General features: G+C 39.6%; 2 protein-coding genes and 1 long non-coding RNA gene across 5 annotated transcripts; 2 read left to right on the plus strand and 1 right to left on the minus strand.

The window, feature by feature from the left end:
* Window positions 1–139: 139 nt before the first annotated feature.
* Window positions 140–2,612, plus strand: LOC306864540. The gene is made up of 3 exons (XR_013783795.1): window positions 140–380; window positions 1,923–2,047; window positions 2,201–2,612. It is a non-coding gene; the product is annotated as an uncharacterized lncRNA (long non-coding RNA).
* Window positions 2,154–21,436, minus strand: LOC306864529 (GRB10-interacting GYF protein 1-like). 3 transcript variants are annotated; one of them, XM_079408613.1, is made up of 26 exons: window positions 21,160–21,436; window positions 16,856–17,339; window positions 16,677–16,740; window positions 15,919–16,048; window positions 15,660–15,755; window positions 15,443–15,557; window positions 11,962–12,018; window positions 11,171–11,273; window positions 10,797–10,990; window positions 10,510–10,727; window positions 10,294–10,396; window positions 9,932–10,090; window positions 9,701–9,828; window positions 9,396–9,621; window positions 9,139–9,305; window positions 8,538–8,635; window positions 8,353–8,453; window positions 8,193–8,266; window positions 6,510–6,641; window positions 6,217–6,423; window positions 5,903–6,084; window positions 5,654–5,811; window positions 5,397–5,560; window positions 4,812–4,856; window positions 4,582–4,693; window positions 2,154–4,238 (listed from the first exon to the last, which is right to left on the minus strand). In XM_079408613.1, the coding sequence occupies exons 3-26, from the start codon at window positions 16,709–16,711 to the stop codon at window positions 4,189–4,191; spliced, it is 3,054 nt and encodes a 1,017-aa protein (XP_079264739.1). In that variant the 5' UTR covers window positions 16,712–16,740; window positions 16,856–17,339; window positions 21,160–21,436; the 3' UTR covers window positions 2,154–4,188. The 3 variants fall into 3 exon arrangements, with proteins under 3 accessions (XP_079264739.1, XP_079264740.1, XP_079264738.1); XM_079408614.1 differs by lacking the exon at window positions 11,962–12,018; XM_079408612.1 differs by lacking the exon at window positions 11,962–12,018 and having other exon boundaries at window positions 10,510–10,990.
* Window positions 21,437–23,464: 2,028 nt separating this feature from the next.
* LOC306864434 (endonuclease domain-containing 1 protein-like) lies at window positions 23,465–24,856 on the plus strand (the record flags this gene model as incomplete). The annotated part of the gene is made up of 2 exons (XM_079408443.1): window positions 23,465–23,755; window positions 24,257–24,856. The coding sequence occupies 2 exons, from the start codon at window positions 23,465–23,467 to the stop codon at window positions 24,854–24,856; spliced, it is 891 nt and encodes a 296-aa protein (XP_079264569.1).
* Between the last annotated feature and the right edge of the window lie 981 nt (window positions 24,857–25,837).

Below are 25,837 nucleotides of genomic sequence, written 5' to 3' on the forward strand. Positions count from 1 at the left end.
AAATGGATAAATTACAAATTTACACAAGTAGTATTTTATTAAATAATACACGGTATATTTAAGTACAATAGTGCATTTAAGTTTTAAATAATAAAAAGCTATTTTTAGTTGCTTATAATAAGCGGACATGGCAACAACTGCTTGAGGTGAGCGCGTGTGTTGGTGCTGTTGGGGAGGAGAGTCTGTGGGTGCCGTCTTGAAAAGAGCGATCTCTTCAAGTATTTTTCAATACTGTAGATTAAATGTCATTGCAGCTTTACGGCCAAGAAATAATAATAGCTACTATGAAATAACCTGCAAGGACGGTAGGGCTCGATTCGACTTCAATTCAGTATTTCCAAGAAACATGGTGTGTTTCCAACCGCCTCAACTTTATTCAGGTAGCTCGAGGTTTGTGTACTTAAAAAATGCCCTAGGTCTAATCTAAAATCTGTCAAAAACAGCACATAAGTGATGCTGGGTTCCCTGGTGAATCAAATGGTGGAGGTTTATTCTGTGTAGACTTAACATGAATCTAGAATTTGTTCCGCTAAGACCGAAAAATGACTGGAAGCACTAAGATTTTTATCTGACGTTAGTTTGGTATCAAGAAATCAAGCTCTGACTATGCTCGAATTTTTTATAATGTAACTTCTCCTCGCTGAGGTTCTGAAGCAGAAGTGTGATTGTACTGCCTCATAGTGGAAAACCGCCGCAAAGCAGGAGTCAAATCTGACATTTTAAGACAAAACAACGAAGGGCTAAGCCAGGGGTGTCAAACTCAGTTCTTGGAGGGCCACAGCCCTGTTTTGTTCCAACCCTGCTCCAACACACAAACCATGCAGTTTTCAAATAAGCCTGAATGACTTAATTAGCTGGATCAGGTTTGTTTAATTAGGGTTGCATCTAAACTCTGCAGGGCTCCGGCCCTCCAGGAACTGAGTTTGACACCCCTGGTCTAAGCCAACAATAATTGTAACAATGACAGAAAACAAATTCAGCATTTAATTTTTTATTTTTAGTTTAACATATTTTGATCTCCTCAAAGCAAAACTAAGTACCATGTTCTGTACGTACCCACCTAATCATTTACAACACACAAAAATTCAATGCCAAACTGATAGAGGAAGGCAAACTACCTCTTTTTGCAACTTTTACCATTTCTTTTTCAGACTTCAGCATATACCAATGTTCATCAACCTTTATCTGTACATGTCAAAAATTGCAGTTATTCACTTGAACATTAACATACCAACACATAGAAAACACTGTGGGAAACATCCCACAGCCTGGTATGATGAGTGAAGTCAATGTGGGGGGAAACATCTTTAGCCAGGCTCAGATTCCTTTAGATGACCGTGTGGTGTAGATATAGCCTGTGCTGTTTTTCTAATGAGTGTTACATTAATGTTGACTAGGGCAGTTCTATTTTGTACAATTAAGACATGTGTAACACCCAAGATGATGGCCTAAGATGGCCAGAACTCAACAAACAAGGACCAAAATCATTTACATTATTTACAGGACATCCAGTAGAGAATGTACAAGTGTCTTTGTACAGACACTTACAAAGTCTCTTCACATGCATGCATACACCTAGACTGTCTGTGGGTCCCATTCTATGCTGTCAGGATGAGAGAGGAAGAGAGAAATAGCAGAGAAAGAGTTGTGGTCTCTTGCTTAATCCAGTTCGACGACTTCAAATGATGCGTACTGGTGGGTGTGATGGTCCCAGCAGGGAGATCTAGGTTATGTCCATCCTGAAAGAACTGAAAAACAAAAACCAGATTAAAATCACAACCACAATGAGAGTAAAATTACAATTTTCAATCTTGGACATTCGCATCTCACCTGCTTCACTGCTGTTCAGCTGTTTCACAAGCATCCATGAACTTCATAATGTCAACAATTGCTGTATTCTAAATTTTTCATTGTATTGACAGGAAATCATGACAAGTCTGTCCTTGAGATTTAGTTCAAGTGAAGTGCGTGAAGAAACGAGGAGTTCGCTTCAGTTCATCTCCTCTCCAAACATTCATCACATCTAGACTCCTCAACCCCGCAGCAGGTAAGGAAGTTTTTGAAGAAATATGATTGATAGACGTGAGAATATGCGGTTTCTCCACGCAGTAATCTTCTAAAAAGGCATAAAGGTATTTTTTTTGTTTTTTTTTAAATCAAACAAACATTCAAAATTACCACTTTTTTTCAAATGCTGTAGGAATATCCTTCATTTGATAGTGTTGCAGAGAGCAATGGGGATTGCAGCTCAAAGGATGCAGAAAATTCCTTTGGTGTGAGGATAAAATGGATCCGCACATATTCCCTGTCTCACTCTCTGTGTATAGCACTAAATGCAGCTGGTTGCCACTCCTTTTCGGACTCCAGGATGGCGTTTGAGTTAGTGCTGATATCCACCTCTCCTTGCTTGTTTTCAGTCATTGTCTTTTGTTTTGTTTTTTGTTTTTTACAAAAATATAATCCAGTCAGAATAGAGTGAAATACTCTTAAAGCAGGATTTTTTTCTTTTCTACAGATCAAGTACCGAAATCTCTGTTCCAATCAGTCAGTCTCTTCCTATTCAGAGGATTCAGGTGAATAAACATTTATGATGCAAAGCATCACATATTTTCAATCCCAAAACTCATGTATTGGGGGGGGGGGGGTAGATTCAGTCTTTCCAAAAAAAAATCTCTGCTACACACTGTAGATCCTTGGCTCTCAATGGCCCTGTATAAAGAGCGCAAGTAACAAGACGGCAGAACAACAGATCCATCAAGATGTTAGGAGACAAACGGAATCTCCGGGTGCTGTGAGAAAGTTCTGGAAGAGCACTAGCACCTGGAGACCGTCAGCTTGGTACAGGCCATGCGCATCCCAGAATCTGACCTCTGACAATAGGCATATTCCGAAGGGTGAGGCGTGTCCCATTTCACTCCGAGACACTCAAGCCTTGTTCTTAGATGCATTGTTATACATAGTTTGTTTTGGAATACATTCATTCATAATACAACATCCTCCAGAAGCAAATAAAAAAACATAAAAAAAAATACAAGGTAGCAGCCTAGAAAGTGCTCCAACTCAAAGTTCAAATACTTTGTATAGAACAATAAAAAAATAAATCATTCATTCTTTTTCAACAGCAACAAAAAAGAAAGTAACACAACTGACATACAGAATCACAGTGCCCTTGTGACTGTCTCAAAACACCAGCCAACAGAATCCACACACACATGCAGACACACTCTTTCTGGACAGAAGGCAACATTTCACATCGTGGACTAAGTGAAAGGGGAAGAGTTGTAATGCAAGTAGTTTGTATACAGACAACAGAGGAGCTACATTTATACACCAAACACAAACCCAGAAATCCCGATTGCCCTCTTAGAACAGAGCCAAGTGGGTCAAACAGCACCTCAGTCATGCTTTGAAACACTGGAGGGTAAAAATGCAATGCTTGACTGTCCTATGTACAAAAAAAGCGCCTACACAAACTACTTCTGTCCATTCACACACACTCAATGAAGTACAAAATTCTGTTGAACAAAAAAAGCATGGCATCTGTTTTATACACGTCGGTAAGCAATAAAATTTGTGCAGACTTCATCTCTCTTGCGTTTGCACACACGCTCACAAAAAACCTCAGCCTAACCCAACTTTTTTTTGTCTTTTTTGTTTTTGTTAAACAAGTGCAAATCTTCAAGTTTTCAAATTCATATTTTTATAGCTTTACCATGAACATAAAAATACAACAGTGTTTGTCTTTCAGGAGAGATGCTCAACTTATATCTCCCCAATAACGTTTCTCAACCTCCACGTTTGATACGGTGGAAACCGCTCCGTTTCTACCTCTCGTATGTATATTCATACAAATATTCTACACATAATATATGCAACAATATATTCACACATTTTTGCATTGTAATAAAAAAAAAAGACAACTCCATTTCAAATATGAAAACATTAAAGTGCAATGGTTTAGGTAAGGTGCTTTACTGAAGGGAGGCAGAAGAGGATCTCCTCTTCACACCGAACCTCCCAATAACCTCCTTCTGCTCCTCTCACAGTGCAGAGTGAGAGAAAGCGGGGGAAAGAGAGAGGGGGTGTGGACAAATATTGCCCGCCCCTTCCCTCACTGAGCAGTGCACATTCCTCTGCTGATTTGCTCCGGGTTTAAGGCCTCAGGTAAACTCAAGTAGACGGGCTGGGTCAGTAATCCTCCACCTGCTCCAGCTCACCTCCCCCCAGGAATGAGTAGCCTGCGGAGGTGGGAAACAGGAGAACAGAGGTTGAGAGGTCTGAGGGTTGACTTTCTACAAGAAATTTCTCATCTGGGAATACAATAATGACTAATTCATAAACTTTTCCCCCTTGAAGCAGGGCAGAAAATGCTTTTCAATAAGTACATCAGTAAATAGATGCTCTTTGCTAGATGAAGATCTCACTATGACCCAGACAGCAAGAATTTGACAAGGAGCCAGAATACAGATTAAAACAACAGTAGTTCAAGGGTTATTCTGGGTAATGTATGCATGCTGATGGGTAAAGCTGAATGGATCCCAGAAGGGGTTTGTGAATGTTTATGCAAGCGTGCACGCTAACCGAGGATACTGGGGTCAGAATGGAGCATCATGCTAGGCTTTTTCTTGGCTTTTCCTCCCTGAGTGTCGTACACACTGCCGCCCTTACTCATGTGAGCTGCCTGGAACATTGACTGTAAGAAGAAAAATCAGAAAGACTTTAAACAATGGATTAATAGAAAATTAAAACTAAAAATGGAAAAATTATAGCATGTCTTCTTTAAAAATCCAGTAAAACAGAATGTAATCTACCTGCAGGGGGAAGTTCATGTTCAATCCAGAGACTTCCTTGGACAGCTGTGGAAAGTTTCATTACATTAAGACTTAAAAAGAACTTGATGTTCCTTTCTGCTCTTCTACATGGTCTGTCTTTGAGCCTATCACTTTGGACTCTCTTAAAGAGGCTGTTGCTTATTTAAAATCTACTAGCTCCCCTCAGGATGTGATTCCCACACATTTTTAGTGATCGTGCATTTGCGGTCATCGGTCCTAAGTTATAGAATAGCCTTCCGGCCTACATTAGATCCGCCCCAAACTTTGTAAACTTTTAAATCTGCTCTGAAAACTCACCTTTTTTCTGTGGCTTTCAATATTCCCTGATTCTCATTGGCATTGATATCTTTGATTCTAGCCTTTTCTCCTCCATTTTGTTTTAATTTTAACTTATTTTAGGCTCATACGTTTGTTTCTTTAGTGCTTAATGGCTTTGTGTTTTGTCTGTTTTTTCTGAACTGTAAAGCACTTTGGTCTACACCAGTGGTTTTTAAATGTGCTATACAAATAAAACGTTGTTGTTGTTGTTAAAACGTTAAACAAGAAAAATCGTCATTCACAAACCTGCTGCTGTTGTCTCTGGTGGTTCGCTTTCTGTTTGGCACGGCGCTCCAGGAACTGCTTGGCAAACTCTTTGGCTTCAATGGTATCGCCCAGATAAATACGGATAAAATCATGAACTTCATATGGAGACTCCACCTCCTTCAGATATGCCACAATGGTGGGCACTACCAAGAGAAATGCAAGCATGATAAATTTAATCTCCGTTCCTTTTGGAGAGGACAGTAGAAAAAGAGGCAAACGGCAGATGTGGCACTTACCATCCACTGAGGAGGAGTTATTTGCAGAGGTGTTGAGAGCGTGGAGCATCTGTTCACACCAAGTGGTGAAACCGTCCTGAGGTTTCATCCCCTGAAGAAGCTTCAGAAGCCTCTCCTCATCGTCAGTGCGCTTACGCCGATTTAGCATGTACTGATCACTGAGTACACAGACACGTTTGGGGTGAACATTGTGTGTAAAAACACTGGTTTAAATGGAAAGGTAAATTGTGTGAGTGCAAATTTGTGTACCTGAGAGAGGGACTGCTGCGGCTGTTCTTCAGGCCAATGTTGCGATGGCTGGCTTGGTTCTTCATGGCCTCATCCCACATTCCCATAGCAGGGTTACCACCTCCGGCCTTTCCTTCCATGCCAGCTCCTGACCACATCCCAGATGGCCCATCACTCCACTGGCCCATTGTCAAACCTCCATGCTAAACGAAACAATGTTATAATGAACTAAAATAACAGCAACTCATGAGGAAGACCTCTTTAAACCCATGACCCCAAACTATTTGCCAGCCATTTGGATGCGTATTAAACAATTCACTGCTCGATGTTTTTACCCTTTGCTGCTGCTGAGCTCTCTGCTGCTGCTGTTTGTGAAGTCTCTCTGCCTCCAGCTCCAGGAGTCCCATGCTCTTTCCGGCAGCTTTGCTCAGAGAAAGAGCTCCTGCCTGGCTTCCGCTCCATCCTGAGCCCCCTGGCACGCTCTGCTGCTGCTGGCTCTGCTGCAGAAACTTCATGATCAGTTCCTGCTGCTGACGGCACTGCTGTAAAACACAAACATACAAATGCGTTACACATCATAAACATTTAAGTGTGCAAAAGTCGTAGCCCAGTGTGTCCATGCGCTCACCTGTTTTCGTCTATAAAGCTCCTCCTCCTCTCTCCTCTTCTGTTCCTCCTGCTGTCGCCGCTTTTCCTCCCTCCGTTTCCTCTCCTCTTCTTCACGCTTCCTGAGTTCAGCTTCACGCCTCTCCTGCTGGATCTATCACATGGGCAGCACACACTCAATTACTGAAAGAGCAATATGGGTGAAGTTTACACATTCAACATGAAATGTGATCACCAGGAGGAGTGATTAATTGGTGACATCGCAGTCCTGCTGAAGTCCAAAGTTTACTTTGGTTTATATCGTATACGCTAGGGCAGTGGTCGGCAACAGGTGGCCCGCAACTACATTATTTTGATAGTGGCTGGTTCTGAAATAGATCTGTCATGACAGCAACAGTTAGCCTACTCGCAACCAGAGTGGAGCTGTGTGATTTTGAATGGAGCGAAGAGCGAATTTTTTAAAAAGTCGGAGCAGCGTGGCTTTCACTCGCTCCATCACGAGTACAATTCATGCCAACGACCCGGCCGTAATAACTGCATATTTAGCAAGAATTCACAAGTTTAAAATATTTAGCTAACTTGATAGAGAAGGATCTCTCAAATCAGAAAGAATGTGAATGACGGCAATGGACATGAGCGGGAAGTTATAATAGTTCAAGGAACTATTCCTGCTAGATACTGAATATTTTGCGCTGAAAGCATGATTTAAACAACTACTACGACACATTCACACAATCGCTCCCTCAATAATGCATTCAAACAAATGTAATCTTTCATCTGTATCCGTCGAATGAGCAGAAATCTGTAATGAATGCATCGATCTGTAGGTAAAATGTCTGACGAAAACGAACTGATATTTTCATCACAAAAATATATATATTTTTTAAATTGCACTGCAAAAAGCAGCAATTATGCCTTTTAATGCTGACATGTAATTAGCTTGTCATGTGGTAGGAAAAAAGTTTGCACTAGTGTTCCAATAAGCCACGTTGAAAATCTTTTATTTTATTTTTTAATATAGGCCTATGAATTTTTAATATAGGCTCACAGAACTGTGATACTGAAATACTTTAGCTGCGGAGCGAAGGCACAACGATGTTTCTGATTTCAGTGAGTGCGGAGTGGAGCGGGAAATGGTGAACCCGGAACGGAGTTATTAAATGCACGGAGGGGATATTGTTGACACTCCACTCTGCTCTCATAGCCTACTCTGCCTGTCACCGCCCCACTGTCCTGCCACAGGATTTAACACCGAGTAACAGCTCAGTTACAAAAGACACTGTAACAGTATGTCACAGGCAATTCTAGTTGCATTTTTCATTAATTTCTTAAATTATCCTTTGACTATGTTCTGGCCCGCCATGTAGTGGCGAATTGTTTTTTTGGCCCGATGCCAAATTTACTTGCCGACTCCTGCGTTAGGGTATGTGTACAGTGTGCTTTACGTAAAATTCTTCATAAGCATAGTACACATGTACAGTAAGCGTGCAAACTGGTTTTTCAAACTGCACTTTGTCCACATGGTGGCAACACTGCCACAGCCCGAGACATGAGCAACTCTGTTTAAACAGTTACAAAGATATTTTTATCTGTAACTTCTGGAAAGTAATAGCGCCAATGTACAAGACCAATGTCCTCTAGCAGGACAGACAGCTTTACTATAGCATATGTTGAAGGCACTTTCAAGACTACATATTTTACGTACTTTCTGCAAATGTTCAAGAGTTGGACCCTGAGTGGAGTTACTCATGGTTAAGTCCCACAGACTGGTCTCACTGCCTACAAAACAGAAAAACCAGTGTTGTAACAATAGCACCACACAAAATAAAGTGGCTATTACAAAGCATCAATGTAGCTGGTAGTACCTGACTGCTGAGAGACTGAGGTAGGCATGTCCCACATGGGCCCGGTGTCTGGCACTGACATGGACCTGTTCATCGCAGGATTCATCCCAGTCTCCCCACACCTGAGACCCAAACACATTGCTCATAAACTCAAAACACAAGTATATACCTGGTCAGCTGATGCATTAATTGCAAATCAGTGATACCTGTTCATGTGCTGAAATCTCATCTGAAGTTGTTGGTACAGGGCTGCAGTGGCAGCTTGTTCTAGTTGTTTCTTCAATAGTTCCTGGTCCATGTTCCCCTAAAGTAACAGGAAAAACAGGCCAAAAAAATTGCATCTCCATCCAACTTTAATATTTTATTTTGTAGAATTTTTAGGATTGGATAGAAGAGAACAGTTAGGAAATGACAAAGAAGAATGGAAGGATATGAGAGCCATAAGGTGCCTTTAAAGGGAATCCAATTTGGGTCTTCTGTAACATGACCTCAATATGTCAGAGCACTGCCCTAAAAGGTTAAAGCTCTGATACCTACTTGAATATTTTACAAAAGCAACAAGCAACTCAAGGCAGTGGTTGACGACTTGGGAAGTCGTGTCCTAATGGTTAGAGAGTCGGACTTGTAATCCAAAGGTTGCGGGTTCGAGTCTCGGGCCGGCAGGGATTGTAGGTGGGGGGAGTGAATGTCCAGGATTTAAGATCATGGTAAATATCATTGTAACACAAAGCCCTGAGTGGTTTATTACTGATACATGGCACAAAGCATCACCAAACCCATTTCTGGATATTTCACTGTGTTCCTCACCAGAAGTGGAGGAGGGGAGGGGCCAGGAGAGAAAGGCACACGCCCCCACATCTTGATGACTTCACCCAAGGGCTGAAATCCCTCATCACAGCCACGTTTGACCAGCAGGTTCATGGTGAAATACCCCGCCTGAAACCACTCACACATCTCCACTGTAGTGAATGGACCTGAAAGAGAGACAACCAATACAGCCCACCATTTTATGCTGTAATGAACACATAAAAACCCTCTAAGATTGACATGGTAGGCAGAATCACCTTGAATCTCCCCTTGAGGGTCTTTGTAGAACCACTTCATTGCAGATTCATGGGACAGGGGCAGAGCGCTTGCGGAGTGCGGGAGTGTGTGTGATGTGGAGTGAGAGTGCGCGCGCGTATTCGGGTGTGTGTGCGCCACTGTGATGTGGCTCTCCTGAAGAGCTTGAGTGAAACATTCCTCTTCGAGGGACGTGTCTTGCAGGGATGCCACCATCTTCTCAGCCTCCTTTAAAAAACAGATCTTTTTTTACTTTGGGCTTCTATCGTGAGAGCAACAAAAGCTAACAAAAAGCAAGCACACTGACCTGCTGAAGATGCTTCATGCCATCTTCCTCCTCTGTGTCTCCCCCTACTGTTGGAAGGTCAGTACCAGTGGACGAGGGAGGAGATGAGCTCTGCATCTGCGTTGTGGTGCCACCTGCTGGATTTGCATCTATAAGAACAAACTCAGTCTTGGTCCAGACCTTTTTGTATTGCATGTTCTTGGAACAAAAATGGAAAATGCACAAAAAGAGAGAAAGCAAGAGATGGAGAACCTTCAGATGGTTGGGGTGCAGGTTTTGAAGGAGGAGTGACTATGGGTTTGGGAGTCTCTTCCTTTGCAACAGGGTGCACAGGGGCAGGAGCAGACACAGCATGAGGAGATGATGACTTTCTGTCTCCATCACACACAGCTATTGCTTCACATGTGTCCACTGAAGAAGAAAAAAAAAAAAAAGTGTGGCGAGTTTAGAAAGAAGTGAAGAAATACATCAGCTTGAGAAATGGAGGACGCTAAATGTTTAATATTCATTTGAAGTAATCTTGGTCAGAGCAGGTCACATGATGCAGACCAAAGGGCAAACAGTCACTTCCTGCTGAACATGCCGGATACAATATCAAATAAGACTTTTCTTACATTTATCAGCTGGGCTGTCCTTCTCTTGACCACCCTCCTCTTCCTCCTCCAGAGCTTCAAATTCCAGTTCCTGATCTTCAGGGATTGCATCTCTGGAGCTTTTCTAAAGGGTCACACAAACCTGATTTAATCCATCTTTTTTTTACTCACGTAACAGTCATGAGCAAGAATGCATCTGAAATTTATTTAAAGAAAAGCGTTGTAAGACAAGCAAACCTTAATGCACATGAAGGCTCCAGAAGAATCAAAGGTTCCCATCTCCCCTTCTTCTTCATCTGTGCACCACTCAGGCAGGCCATCTCGATCTTCCTCTCCTCCCTCACTTCCAGCCCTTCTACGTCCACCTTCTCCATCTCGGAAGTCAAAGTCGAACTTCCTACGACGGCCATCCCCACTACTATGATCCCGCCAACCTGCTGAACGAGGACCCCCGTCTAGAAGAGAGACAAGACGAAGTTTAAAAAAATTCAAATAAATAAAAAAAAAAAAACAAGTGAATGTACCATCACGACGGCCCCCAGCAATCCTCCAGCTTCCCCCAGGTTCTGCCCCATCATTGTCCTCCTGCTCCTCTCTGAGCGTACGCCAGTTATCGCTGTCTGAGCGCGTATAGTCTTTCCTTCCTCCTGCTCCTCCCTCCTCAAAACCACCACGCCCACCTTCACGCCTCAAAGGCTTTTCAAAGCGCCGCTCACCTCTGAAACAGGAAATACTAATGATTACCACAACAGAATATCTGACACTAATTCTGAGAGTGACTGTTCATTCTGCACCCATGTCTTGATGGATTTAAGTTATACAAATGAATGGTGTAAACATACTGATATTCAGACAAATATGTACAATGTATATAAAACTTTATGATGCATAAATCAACCTGTCATCCCAGCTCTGGCTGCGGTGCATCTCTCGTCCTCGGCCAAAACCGACCTCTTCATCCACACTTCTTTGGTAGAATCCGACATCTCCTCTGCCTCTCCCTGCAGACAAAAAAAAATAAATAATAATAATAATAAATAAATAAATAAATAAATATATAAATATATATATATATATATATATATATATATATATATATATATATATATACACACACACACACACACACACACACCTAAAGGATTATTAGGAACACCTGTTCAATTTCTCAATGCAATTATCTAATCAACCAATCACATGGCAGTTGCTTCAATGCATTTAGGGGTGTGGTCCTGGTCAAGACAATCTCCTGAACTCCAAACTGAATGTCAGAATGGGAAAGAAAGGTGATTTAAGCAATTTTGAGCGTGGCATGGTTGTTGGTGCCAGACGGGCCGGTCTGAGTATTTCACAATCTGCTCAGTTACTGGGATTTTCACGCACAACCATTTCTAGGGTTTACAAAGAATGCTGTGAAAAGGGAAAAACATCCAGTATGCGGCAGTCCTGTGGGCGAAAAGGCCTTGTTGATGCTAGAGGTCAGAGGAGAATGGGCCGACTGATTCAAGCTGATAGAAGAGCAACTTTGAAATAACCACTCGTTACAACCGAGGTATGCAGCAAAGCATTTGTGAAGCCACAACACGCACAACCTTGAGGCGGATGGGCTACAACAGCAGAAGACCTCACCGGGTACCACTCATCTCCACTACAAATAGGAAAAAGAGGCTACAATTTGCACGAGCTCACCAAAATTGGACGGTTGAAGACTGGAAAAATGTTGCCTGGTCTGATGAGTCTCGATTTCTGTTGAGACATTCAGATGGTAGAGTCAGAATTTGGCGTAAACAGAATGAGAACATGGATCCATCATGCCTTGTTACCACTGTGCAGGCTGGTGGTGGTGTAATGGTGTGGGGGATGTTTTCTTGGCACACTTTAGGCCCCTTAGTGCCAATTGGGCATCGTTTAAATGCCACGGCCTACCTGAGCATTGTTTCTGACCATGTCCATCCCTTTATGACCACCATGTACCCATCCTCTGATGGCTACTACCAGCAGGATAATGCACCATGTCACAAAGCTCGAATCATTTCAAATTGGTTTCTTGAACATGACAATGAGTTCACTGTACTAAAATGGCCCCCACAGTCACCAGATCTCAACCCAATAGAGCATCTTTGGGATGTGGTGGAACGGGAGCTTCGTGCCCTGGATGTGCATCCCACAGATCTCCATCAACTGCAAGATGCTATCCTATCAATATGGGCCAACATTTCTAAAGAATGCTTTCAGCACCTTGTTGAATCAATGCCACGTAGAATTAAGGCAGTTCTGAAGGCGAAAGGGGGTCAAACACAGTATTAGTATGGTGTTCCTAATAATCCTTTAGGTGAGTGTAATATATATATATATATATAAAAAAAACTCCATTAACACTATCAAATGAATATGTATTGTATAATATACTAAATTTCTTGGGAATAGATTAAATGTGACCTAGACATTTCTTGAGATTCACCCAAATGCCATGCATCACAATATAGTCATGATTTTCGCTCTAATGTCTATGGGGTTTTTCGTTAAATGTCTGAAATAAGGCCTGCGGTTAACATAAGCTCCAGACACTTTCACAATTTACTCTCTGACTTAAAATATATCAGTAATAACCACGCTGTTTTTTTCAGCTTTTACTTGTCTTGAAAAAGGCAGTTGCTAACAAGTGGCTAACAAGTTGTCACTACAAAGGCAGTCTTCATAACGAACAGGAAAACCCATCTACTTATTAGTTCTCTTTAGCCGCGTTTCCACTGTTGGGCCAAAAGCTGGCGTGCTAGTTTGTGCCAGGACCAGTCACGTTTCCACTGTCACTTCCAAGGCTTGATCGTGCCTCGTTGGTGCTTCCTCGGAGCCAATGGCCAGGGTCTTTTGGCCTGACGAAAACCTTGGGCCAAAGCAGGCCATCTGGGGCTAGAGGAGTGGTTATGAACAAATGCTGAGTTTCTCCGCGTCTGGAGAGCGTTAGCACCGCGGATCATTTCATAAAGTTAACAGCTACAACACCAGCATTAAAGACTTTTAAAATAATTTTAAATAATAAAACTCACTTTCAGACAGCAGCGAGTGTTTGAAATAACTTCTGTTTGAGATTCGATGTGGATTATGATCACCATACAAGGCAGAAACAAAAGACTATGCACGCTAGCCATTAACGTTACCATAGTAAACATGGTAAATACAACCTCTTAAAGAAATCAGATGTCAGCTTCATTCTCCATCACAATCATGCATTTATTCAGTAACATTATCTGTCATAAGTCTTATCTCGTCTACGCTCCAAGTAGGCCTACGTCATAAAAATATAGCCTAATAATGGTTTTTGTTCGGGGGCTCCCTCTGCTTCTCAGGTCGTATTTTTGATGGAAGAAATATAGAAATGATCATTCTTCCTAAATGTAATGTATACTGTGACTACTAAATATAAACAGAAACAGACTCGACTGAATAAGTAGGCTATGTGTCCTCTTTCTTTTGTGAAATAACAGTTCATACCGCTTTATTTCTGTGTGACTAATTTTCAATCCTAATAAATTAATGATCAATGTATCACTTAATATTGTAAAGCTTTTGGATTTAAATCTTTAACAAAACATGCAAACAAACGGCCGATCTTATGTTCGTTTTGTGATCACGCTAGTTCCAGTGACTTATTTTCTGATAACTTCTCTTTGTTGGTGGAATTATGGGGTTGCGTGACGCTGTTCCAGAGAGGATTGTAAAGGGCGGGTTTTAGTGAAGCGCAGCGGAGCTTCTTAGCCCCGGCTGGCACATTTAAAGCACTGGCTCGCACTGGGCCGACAGTGGAAATGTGGCTTTTCGCATCCTCTGCGTTTAGCTTTTTACTTCTGGTGATTGTATTTAGGCTTCAAACTTCATAATCATTCTGTTAATTTGTGAAAATTTGTCACAGAGCTTTTTTTCTGCAATAATCCCAAAGCTGGTGGAAAAATCCTATTGGGTTTTTGTTGAGGGTGCCAGTATGAACCTCCAGGTTGGCCTACAAAGATATGTCATCAGCTCTAATTCACACTAGGGGTGTGTGATATATATCGTCTGCGACAATATCGTAATTGTTGATTTTACGAAGTGCAATTTGACATTATCGAGTATTTTGCAAAAAAACAAACAAAACACCTACGGAGTTCACGTATACATTACGTGATTAAGTCTAGTGGGTTAAACAGTGAACTTGCGCATTTAGAGTGTTTTTTCACAGTCTATTAAAATGCATTAAGAATGATCACAAAATTCAAGATATGGGGGTAGAAAATGCATATGTATCATTTCATATAGTTAAAAATCTCACGAAGAATCAAATTTTTTCTTCAAAAATAAGCATGATTACAAATGTGATATTGATTTTATACAACAGTTCAAAAGACAATAAGTTAAGAGACTTACGTTTTAGACACCATATTGCCTGTTTTTGCTCCATTTCGCCAACAAAAAATTATTCCAAACAGCTACAGCCCCGGTTTACGTCTCTGAGCAACATGATGATGTTTCGTTCCTTAATTAATCAACTGTTTAAATTATTTGGTTTAGTCGCAATGACTCACTTGTTAACAGTGACTTGCTGCCACCTACTGGCGATTTTAATTTCACATTTAAAGCATCTTTTAATTTTTTTTAATAATTTCAAATATCAGTATTCAATGTTTAGGTTTAAAATATCAAAACATTAGGCATTTGTAACTGCAGGTTAAAGCACTACATGTCTCTCTGAACTGCATTAAACAGTGTGTAAATACATCTAAATGCCACTTCAGATGCAACTTCTGCAAAGATTAATTTTGTTGATACTGTTTCATTTGTTTGGTAACAGCCTACATGTCTTATTCTAATTGACCGATTAAAAAATTAACAATTTGACTCAAAAGATGCACACTTTTAGAAAAAAAATGGCTTTATTAAAGGTAAAATTGCCCATAAAAGGTTAAAATCAATTTAAACTTGTATGAAAAGATTAATCACTGATATGAACTGACCACACAGAATATGAAGAATATGAAAAAACTGCAGCTGTCCACGGTAGTAAAATATCAGCTAAACAACACACTGCAAAATATAGTCTAATTATCGTTATCGAAAAAAAATCCCCCAAAAATAGAGATATAATTTTTTTCTCAATATCGCACACCCCTAACTCACGCAATTGGTCACAACCCACCTCGACCACCTCGAGTGCTTCCACGCCCTCTAGCGACACCTGCTGGTACAGCTCCACCTCCTTTACCCATAAGCCTTAGCACAGCCACACTGTTCACAGACATGGAGAAGTTTCTCTGGAAGGTGAGAGAAATAAATATCAGTGATATACATACGACAAACAATATTACTTATAATATCCATAAATTTGCCCCATGACTACAATATGCATTGCTCACCTGCTCCTCCTCAGTCAGGGGCACCAAGGCTAATGGCTGCTGAGGCTCTTCCTGCAGGATAGCAGCAAACTCCTTATCCTGCATGTCCTCAGGGATCTGAACATGCAAACAAAATCTCAACTAGGCATGTAATCGACACAATTATCGACTCTTATATTAACACTTGAACTACTATAATGAAAAGGCCCTTGACTTATACAAGTGGCCTGTTCGGTTTAATTTATTTGACTTTTACTGCAGGAGCCATGAGTCACCTCACCTTGTTATCGTTGACATAAAGTGCTAACATCTCCTCGCGGCCATAGCGGTAGTCGGCCAACTTGGACTTTGGCATTGCAGGGGAAGGGGGTGGGGACGTCACACTCCCCCCTCTGGATAGTGCACGGAGCCTGAAGAAAACAGACATTGTCGTAATTCTTTCCATGACCCATTTAAAAACAATAAATAATTCTGGATTCAAGATTGTGAATATGCAGAAAACAATAGGAGAGGATAGGATCTTTTATTTATAAATAATAATAAAAAATCACTTTCCTCCTGTTGACACTTATAGGGAAGTAGGACAGAAAGAGAAAAAAATCAGCCACAATGAATGTGGCAGTTCATAAATTTACTGACACACTAAATATTTTATCACAAAGGATACCAATAAGGGGAAAATTCAGATTATGCAAAACACATTTTAAGTGTTGTAAAAGTGCAAAACACCTGTTTTGTTTTTAGTGGTGATGCATTAGAAAGAAATCAAAGTAGATCAATGGAAGAAGAAAAAGTTTGTTCCTTTTTTTTGTGTGCCAAATGCAAGAATTTTTTTGGCAAGTAAATAGACCAACATTATCGGGCAGAGGGATGGTAACTAAAACAGCTTGTCTGAGTAAAAGCTACATCAGAAACTTAAAATGATTTTAACTTAACTTGAATTTTGGATCATGGCTCCATATTTCCTGACCATAAATGCACACTTGCCAGAAAGAGCATGTTTATTTAAAGTCATACTATCTGAAATACATATGTTACCATTCTGGACCGAAGTTAAGTGTCTCAGCAGTCATATTCTGTATGTCCAGAGGGCTCAGGGTTTCTGTTAACCAAAGGAAAAAACGAAATTGGAGTCTCATTTGTCATAATCAGAAAAACACCAAAATGTGAGATGATAAAATGATACAAGTATGTCTTAGTGGTGGGGAAGAGCTTACCTTGTCCAAAGAACAGGACTGTAAAGGACCAGGAGGAACGGGGGATGGGAATGAGGTGGTTCTGTCAGGACCGGTACGGTGGTTCTGTGCGCTGAGGTGGACTTGGTAATTCTAAACTCTTGCACGAATATTATAATAGCTGCCAGTTTCAGAGAGATAATGGCTGATGGATATCTACCCAGATATAAGAGATCCAAAAGATGGCACGCTACCCTAATGTGCCAGTAACTTCAGGTCTTAAAAAAAAAGATTCAGCAATTTAAAAACACTTTAGAGAGAAAGAGAAAAAATACACTAGGATTAACAATTTGTGGCAGCATAAATAACAGCAACTGCTGTTTGAAAAAAACTTCCAGGGCAGTTTGTAATGCCGTAACTATTGCTGGGTAACTTTTCTCTCAGTTCTTGATCTCTTTTACTTATATTCAGAATTTTTGTGAAATGTTGTTTCATAGGCAAGCATTCGACTCCCAACTCCTAACACCTGCAGAAAAAACCCAAAAAAAACAAATAGCTTTTTGTGCAAAACAAATGCATGCACATTATATGCATCCATAAAACAATACAGTCATACTTGAATTATCAAATTAACTTTTGGGTAGTTATCATTAAAGGGGTCATCGGATGCCCATTTTCCACAAGTTGATATGATTCTTTAGGGTCTTTATGAAGTCTATAACATACTTTGGTCTCAATGGTAGTGTAAAAAAACACCCTTTTTACCCTTTCAAAATCAGCTCTGTTTTCAGCAAGCTGTTTTTTAACCCATGTCGCTTTAAATGCTAATGAGCTCTGCTGCCCCTGCCCCTCTCTTCCATGGAGTGACAAGCAGACTGTAAACTGGCTAACTAGCACATTATTAGGAAAGGCGATTTGCAAAGATTCATAAAAAACCCTTACACTCACTTCTTCTGTAGATGAAGCTGGATCACGAATGATTCAAGCGAACAAACGCATCAAAACGAAAGTAATGTTAATTTTATGCGTCTTCAGTGGCTCAGATGTATTATATGCAATATGCTTAAGGCCCGGGTATACTTCACTTTCCGCGTTCCGTTCCGCGCACAACCGCGTCCGCGCAGCTTTCAAAGTATACTCAACCGCGGATGAATGCGAACAGACGAGCTCGACACATGCGCAGTACCACCTACTTGACTTACGCTGTCTCAACATTAACCTCGTGCATGCGCTGTTGTATGCGCACGGTCCACGCAGTCTCAAAAAATTGCCTGCATGCGAACGGTGACGAAAATGACGTCCGAAGTATACTTCGGCCTTTAATCGGAGACATTCTTGTCTTCCCCTGCACTGGAGTCAACGGCGGACAGTTCATAGCTCTCTCAGCGCGGGTCTAACGTGAGACGGCCTTGTCAATCACCTATCGTGGGAGCGGTCTGTACAGAACTAGTCATTCTGACAGGAATCTCAGAACAGCCTGATTTGAGAAAGAGGTTGGTTGTACACAAACTTCCAACACACATTTGTTCATACAACGTTTACAGTAAATTTTGCATCCGATGACCCCTTTAAACATTTTTTGTTTTCATACAGTTAATGTTAATGGAGAGCCTGGATGGAGTATTTTTACATTTAAAAACTATTTTATCACAAGCAGTGTATTTTTTAAACATTATTCATCTACGATTACAGTACGCATTGATATATTGAATGAGCTTTTTTTTTTTTTTTATATTCTGTTTATCTTTATTTTTTATTTCAGTTTTAGTCATTTTAGAACTTAAATTTTGAGTTAGCTGCTCTGGCAACATTATTCATTCACAAGTTTACACACACCATTTAGTTTCAGTTAACAATAGCAACACTGATCACAGGACTATTAATGTAACAACATTTTGCACACATACTACACTATCATTTAAATATAATTGAATAAAAGTTTCAATAACTCAAGTATACAACTTTTACTTTACACCACATGTAGGCCTAAATATAAATAGGCACACTAATTTTAAAATCCGAGTTAAGCCTGCTGTATGCTGTATTATAACTACTTATGATTAATCCAGTGAATCCCAGCTGAGTAAGCACATATAAGAGCCCAAAACGGATTACTTTCTTAAAAGGACCTGCTAGTTACAAAGAAAAAAGTATCAATTTAATATTTTAGGCAATTGTGGCGGCAATTACACAAATGCATTTTATATATATATATATATATATATATATATATATATATATTAGTGGTGTCAAAATTAGCGCGTTAACGCATGCTATTAATTATTTTCAGATTAACGCGTTAAAAATATTTAACGCAATTAACGCAGGGGCGGGGCTAGGGTTGGCCACCCCATTCGCAACTGCTGCCTCTCTCTTTTTTTTCTTGCAAAGGATTGCGTTTATTTAGATGCAGAATGTCTTTATGACCACATCAAACGGGAGAAGTTTCAGAAACGTGCTCTATACGTCGCCTCCACGCCAGACGTGAGTCAAACAAGCGCGTAAAAGATACTGTGCTCGTAGCGCACACTCTTCAAATACACGCACATAGGTGCCGGTGCGCGCTGTAACCTATATCATTTCATATCATACAGCGAAAGAAACTACGTGCATGCAATGTCGTAGTTATGCCGTCATTTAAGGCATGAAGTTACCAAAAAGGCGATTAAAGCTTCCTTAAACTGTGTGCATGCATGCAATATGTTATATATGCGTCACATTTAAGTACATGTCTCTGAAATGGTTTTAAAAACTGTCCTGAGGCACCTTAGCACTGTCTCCCTCATCTAAAATACCCAATTCAACTCATCCGCTCATTAGTTGAGACTTTCAGACCTGAAGTGAGTCAGAAAAGGTAAAGAGATTTGTGAGAAAATAAGATGCATGTCAGATCCCCATCACCTTCAGCAGCAGCAGCTTTTAAAGCAATAGCAGGCAAATAAATTAATAACCAGCTGCTGTGATGTCTATTAATCCAAGAACAAAAGAAAAAAGAGCAAATCAATAACTTTTATAGTTTTAAGGGGTTCATCTATATTTAATTTAGTGTTTGGTAAGTATTCATTTTCTGTATATTTCTGTTGAAGGGCACATCTAGCTAAATATGTCATTTATTATAATGGGTTCATGTGAAGATTGTTTTAAGTTCACTTAATTTAGACGTTAAGTCTAATAAATGTTAAAATTGATAGCTCTCAATTATACTGTAATGCTGAATGGCTACAGTCAATGGTTAAATATTCAGGGGGCAAAAAATATTTTTTATAGAGACATCAGTAGTATTGATATCAGTGATGCTGGCCTTCAGTCATAAAAAAGATACCATTAAAGAAATATTAAAAATATACTGTATTTATGTTGTTTGTACATTGTACATTTGAAGATTGTTTATTTAAAAACTTTAATGTTAGGTGGGGTTAAGCGTGATTAATCACGATTAATTTTAGAAAAATGTGTGATTAATTAGTTATTTTTTTTAATCGATTGACAGCACTAATATATATATATATATATATATATATATATATATATATATATATATATATATATATATATATATACACACACACACACATACATACATATACATATTTATAATTCATAATCTGTATAAAAAGTTACCTTGTTAAACAACCTTGTAATTTTAGAAGTAGACCCTTCAAATATTATACGCACCAAAAACAGTAGTTTGATTTGTTTTACATTTACAACACGCATCCCTTTAAAACAGGTAATTAAAATGATACAGCTCTGGTCATGGGAGCATTTACACAAAACTTGTACACATGTGGATGAAATAAAGACATTCTGCACTCGCTTTATAATTGACCACGCTGTGTATAAACATCAACAAATGCTTTTAGAGAGGTCACACTCGGTAATAGTTGCTGGTGGGATTAAATGGATTAAGTAACATTTTGCAAAAGCCAAAAAGGTACTAAATAACTAAACGCATGTTACAACTCAGCATCCGAAACCAGTCTGTGAAAACTTTCCAAACTACAATCACAACAGTACAGCTCAACGTGAGTAACACTAACCGCGCTGTTGTACAACACGCCTGAAACTGAGAGGTGTTTTCTAATGAAGGTTAAGAAGTAATCTAATTATAAACAACGAAGACGTTTTAAGGAGACCAAAAGCAGGAAACGCAGCAGTAACCTCTCAAATCTGCGTCCTCGCGCCTTGCTGCAGGCCTTCAATGCTCCACAACGAGCCCTTCAACCATCTGCTACAGTGCGATTATCGCCAACGACATATGGGTGCGATTACCACTAAAATGGGATTATCAGAAAATGCACAAAGCACTCTTCCCATTAAAAAGCTGAAAATGATTTAGCACGCACCTCTTCTGCGAGCCTGCTGGCCAGCTAGGCTAAACTAGCCATCCACTGTTTTCTCCAGAGTTGGATCTTCTTTAAAGAACTCACTCCGTGCTTCGCAGGAACCGATGGTTTGAGCCACTGGTATGTTTCTGTTTTCAACACCTGTCTTGTGTGAGTTCGATGCTGAATTCTTTATATATTTTTCCCTGTATCTGCAACGGTCGCAATGAGTTTTTTTTTTTTTTTTTCTTTCTGTCTCGCACGGTCGTCTTGTTGTTTGGGTTTTACAAAAATGGCTGTTGGACATAAACCACATGAGAAATTCATCCAATGAACCGTGAAGTTCTTCTTCTTCGTCTTGTTTGTCGCCGGCTCGACCACTAAAAGAATGCATTACCGCCATCTACTGCTAGAATGCGCAAGAATCACTGCATCTCGAACAACACATGCTGCGTCCCAATGTGCCTACTTATACTACACCCTAAAAGTAGGTACTCTTTTGGTGAAGAAAAGGTATACACTTTTGAGTGTGTAGTAGAAGAGTAGGCAAGCGTTGGGACATACTAGCACGTCACACAACCGCGTCTTTAAAGGACCGCTCTGTCGCACCCTGTCTCTGTAAACTGGCATGTCAATCATCTTGTCACATTTAACATCCTCCACATTTCATCTAATTTAACTTCCTACCGTATTAGAGAGAAAAGAATAGCTCGCTGATCTGCCAGTTGCCGGTCTTTCATGCAGAGAACTAATGGGTGCGACCAAATGGATGTTTATAAAAGTTCACATTGCTGTTGCAGATTAAATATAACATGGATAACAATAAATTAAAAAAAATTATGAGGTTAAATGTTGATTATTAGTAACTGAAACCCCTTTTTGTAAACCTCTATACCTAGCCATCGATCGCGCGCATCCGCCACGTTTGTAGTTTTCTAACGCGTTTTTTTTTTACGTATTTGTAGTTCTGCGCAATGGATTGTGGGCAATTACTAGCCAGTAGAGCGTGCACGGATCAAAAATCTTGACTTCAAAAATCGACCTGAAATAGTAGACCATCCGGGGACTTTTGGCATACTATTTTCAACATACTATTGTTACGTCCAAGGACGTGTTTTGTTTTGTTTTGTTTTGTTTGTTTGTCTCGCTCTCGCTCTCGCGCTCTCTCTCTCTCTCTCTCTCTCTCTCTGTTAACACTCTTGTGGTGACTGAGGCCTATGACAGGAAGTTTGGTTTGGAAGTTATTATCTGTTTGTATTTTCTTTTGTTATTGTTTGTTATTTATGAAGTTTGTTAATTTATGGGGAATATGTTAGTGGAGAGGTGGGTGCTATTTTCTTTATATCTTGATTTTTCTCCTGTTTATGCTAGTTAGGGAGTTAGTGTATTGTTATTGTGTTTTTGTTTCCTTTTCTTTGTTTTAGCTTAGTTTCTCCCTAATAGTTAGGTTTTATGTTTATTTTGGCCTTGCCCCCTCTTGAAGCTTCAACATCCTCCCATAACTTGAAAATAAAATAACTTGTTTCTTGATGTTGAGTTGATTGTTTGCATTTGTTAAAGCACCGGGGTTGGGAATTGAACCTTGCTGCCTCCACACATCACCTTTTTATTCTGTTACGTGTTCCCCTAGACTAACGGGGAACGTAACACTATGCTTTGGGACACACTTATGATTCATACTATTAATTCGCATATTTAGAATTAATAGTATGAACATTGGGATGCAGAGATAGTCAAATTTGAACAATATTCTTTGTTTTTGCTGTTGTTAATAATTGTCTAGTTATGTCTTTACGGTGCTATAATTACTTTTAGATTTTTGTAATCGTTGTGTCTTTATTTTCTACATTTGCAAAACACACACACACAATAAAGCTTCAAAAAATAATAAATTAAGGAAAATTTTCAATCTAATAATAAATGTTACAATTTATTTTGAAAAAAAAAGTTAAAAATAATTAAATTTTTGGGGATTTGTTTTTTTTTTGAAGTTACGATAAATTAATTTTAGGATTAAATTCTTTACAGTTTTTTATATTTAAGTTTTTCTTTCATTTTTAATGCTTTAAAAATAAAATATTTAGAGGAGTAAGTGGGAAAAGAAAAAGTAGTTTATATGTCGAATTAAAGTCTTTTGTTGAGTTTAAATTTAAGGTATCTTGATATTTTTTTTATGTCTTTTTCTATCCACTCAGTTGCAGGACCGTCAGGTGAGTGGCGAGCAGTTATTTGACTATCACTGCAGTATGGAAAATGAGCACCCCGCGACACTTAGAGGAGTTATTTCAAAGGAGATTTTGAAGGAGAGCTGTTTCATTTCAATCTAATGGATCACCGGACTGTTTTGCTGGTGTTTCTCTGCTTTCTGCTCGTCACTGTGCGCTCAGAAGTGCAGAAAGATTTCTCACCCGAATGCCGTGAGTTTATGTATATGGGCACTCCCCCACGGGGTCTGGAGAACCGATCACTTAAAAAGATCTGTCAGCGTTATAACGGCAAGCCTCGGTATGTCACTCTGTATGATGTGGTGGATCACATCCCGGTGTATTCTGCGTACACTTTCAAGCGCTCCGACGGCTTCAAGAAGGTTGATGTTCCTTGGATGTTCGAGCCTCAGGTAACCAATCGTCCAGTTCTCATTTTCGCTCATAATGAGTAAAGCTTTAATAACTAAAAGTATCAATAGCTTTGTAGACTTGATGCACACAAACAAGGCACAGGTTAGATTTGGAAAATTCTTTAAAACTAAAAAAAAGAAAAAGAAATCAGCCTTAATTGGTCTCATCTTGTCTCCCATTTTGGCTGGTTCTAAACATATTGGTGGAAAACCAGCCGCCAAATACTAAACCAGTCGAACACCATCTGAGAGACCAGTTTAAACCAACTAAGACCAGCCAGCAAACCATCTTAGTTTTTTTACCAGCAGGGTAAGCTGATTTGCAGGTCTTATAGATAGTTTAAGACCATGAAAAGTGCTAAAAGAACACCTATACAACCAATAACATCAACAATTCTTAGGCTAGTTGTATATATTTTCCATATGGTGCATGTTTTTATTGAATATAGGCTACCTTAAAATATTGTTGTTTTTTTATATAAATATTCTATACTCATTCAGCTCTCCACCGCATCGGACTCTGGTGAGATGCAACCATTTCCTTCCAATGATGTCCACGACAGTTTTTCAGACGCCCAGGCCATCTTGGAAGACTACTCAAACATTGTTGATTTCGAACGAGGCCATTTGAACCCCGACGAGCACCAGGCTCACCCCGATGACAAGGCAGCCACGTACACCCTCACCAATGTGGTCCCACAGATCCGCGAGTTCAACGTGGGCCACTGGAAACAACACGAGCACATCATCCGCCGTCGACTCAACAACTACTGCCGGGGCAAGGCGTACATAGTCACGGGGGTCACCACGTCTGGTAGGATGATCCGTAGATACAACATCGACCGAGTGGCCGTTCCAACCTACCTGTGGTCGGTCTACTGCTGCATCGATTACGATCACAATGCCCCGTTTGATGAGCGATCCAAATTCCCAGCCTTTGCAGCCTATGGGCTCAACGAGAAAGAAGGAGCGGAGGTCATAGAGATGTCTGTGCAGCAACTGCAAGACTTTTTGAAGAAGAACACCTTTGTGGACAAGCGGTTTCAGATTTTCTTTGGGAACTGTGAGCCTAATGATGCCATAATGAAAGTCCAGACTTAGGTGTCTTCATCCTGTTTCTCTTAACCTGTCGATACCTAAATTCATAAACACATTTTCATACATCATTCAACTGTCAGAATTGTGTTCTGTAGAATGCATACTCTGCCATATGCTCTTAAATAAAAGGTTCAAATTAGATTTTACAACTTAATGAGACAGAAAAACACTTTCTTCTAGATTCCACTGAAAACATTCTTCTAAGTTCTTTAGAAAACTATTTTTGCATCTACACTACCGCTGGGGTCAGTAAGATTTTTGAAAGAAGTCTCTTATTGTTTACCAAGGCTGCATTTATTTGATGAAAGTACAGTAAAATTGTGAAATATTATTAAAATTTTAAAATAACTTTTCAATTTTAATATATTTGAAAATATATTAATATTTTTTATTTTATTATATTTTTTCCCTATGATGGCAAAGCTGAATTTTTATCAGTTGTTTTCAGTGTCACATACTCCTTTAAAAATCATTCTAATATGTTTTTTTTTGTTAGGAATCAAATGAAAACCATCATTTAAATTGGAAATCTTTTGTAACATTGTAAATTATGTTTCTGTCACTTTTGATCTAATGCATCCCTGCTGAATAATATAGTTTTATTCTAAATAAATACATACACAAAGGACCTCACACTTTTGATTGGTAGTGTGATTTAAAGAACTTAGACACCAATACACTGATCTGAAAAACACGTAGTTAGAAGAACTACAAAGAACCACTGAATAACCGTCATTTGTAAGGGTGTACTAAAGAACATCAGACCCTGAATAATATTCCCTAAGATGCATTTTACTTGTGTATGATTGCAGGCAAAAACGAAAATAACTGGATATAACACTGTTCACTTTTCATCTCTTTTTTTTCTTCTCTTGTTTGTTTGTTTCATTTGAAGGGTAAAAATCTGTATCCATTTCCTTCAGCCTTGACTGGTAGAATGAAGATCCAATTTCAGATTCAGAAATATTTTACATTTTCTAATTA

The sequence above is a fragment of the Barbus barbus genome (genome assembly GCF_936440315.1).
Source record: "Barbus barbus genome assembly, chromosome: 45".
Classification (NCBI taxonomy): domain Eukaryota; kingdom Metazoa; phylum Chordata; class Actinopteri; order Cypriniformes; family Cyprinidae; genus Barbus; species Barbus barbus.

What these genes read in the sequence shown, in the direction of transcription:
- LOC306864529 (XM_079408612.1), bottom strand. Translation starts at nt 16,711, where the DNA reads ATGACTGCTGAGACACTTAACTTCGGTCCAGAATG. An exon ending in TGCACCCCAACCATCTGAAG is followed by an intron (nt 9,829 to 9,931) that starts GTTCTCCATCTC and finishes TTGTTCTTATAG; the next exon opens with ATGCAAATCCAGCAGGTGGC. An exon ending in CGCAGCAGTCCCTCTCTCAG is followed by an intron (nt 5,812 to 5,902) that starts GTACACAAATTT and finishes CTGTGTACTCAG; the next exon opens with TGATCAGTACATGCTAAATC.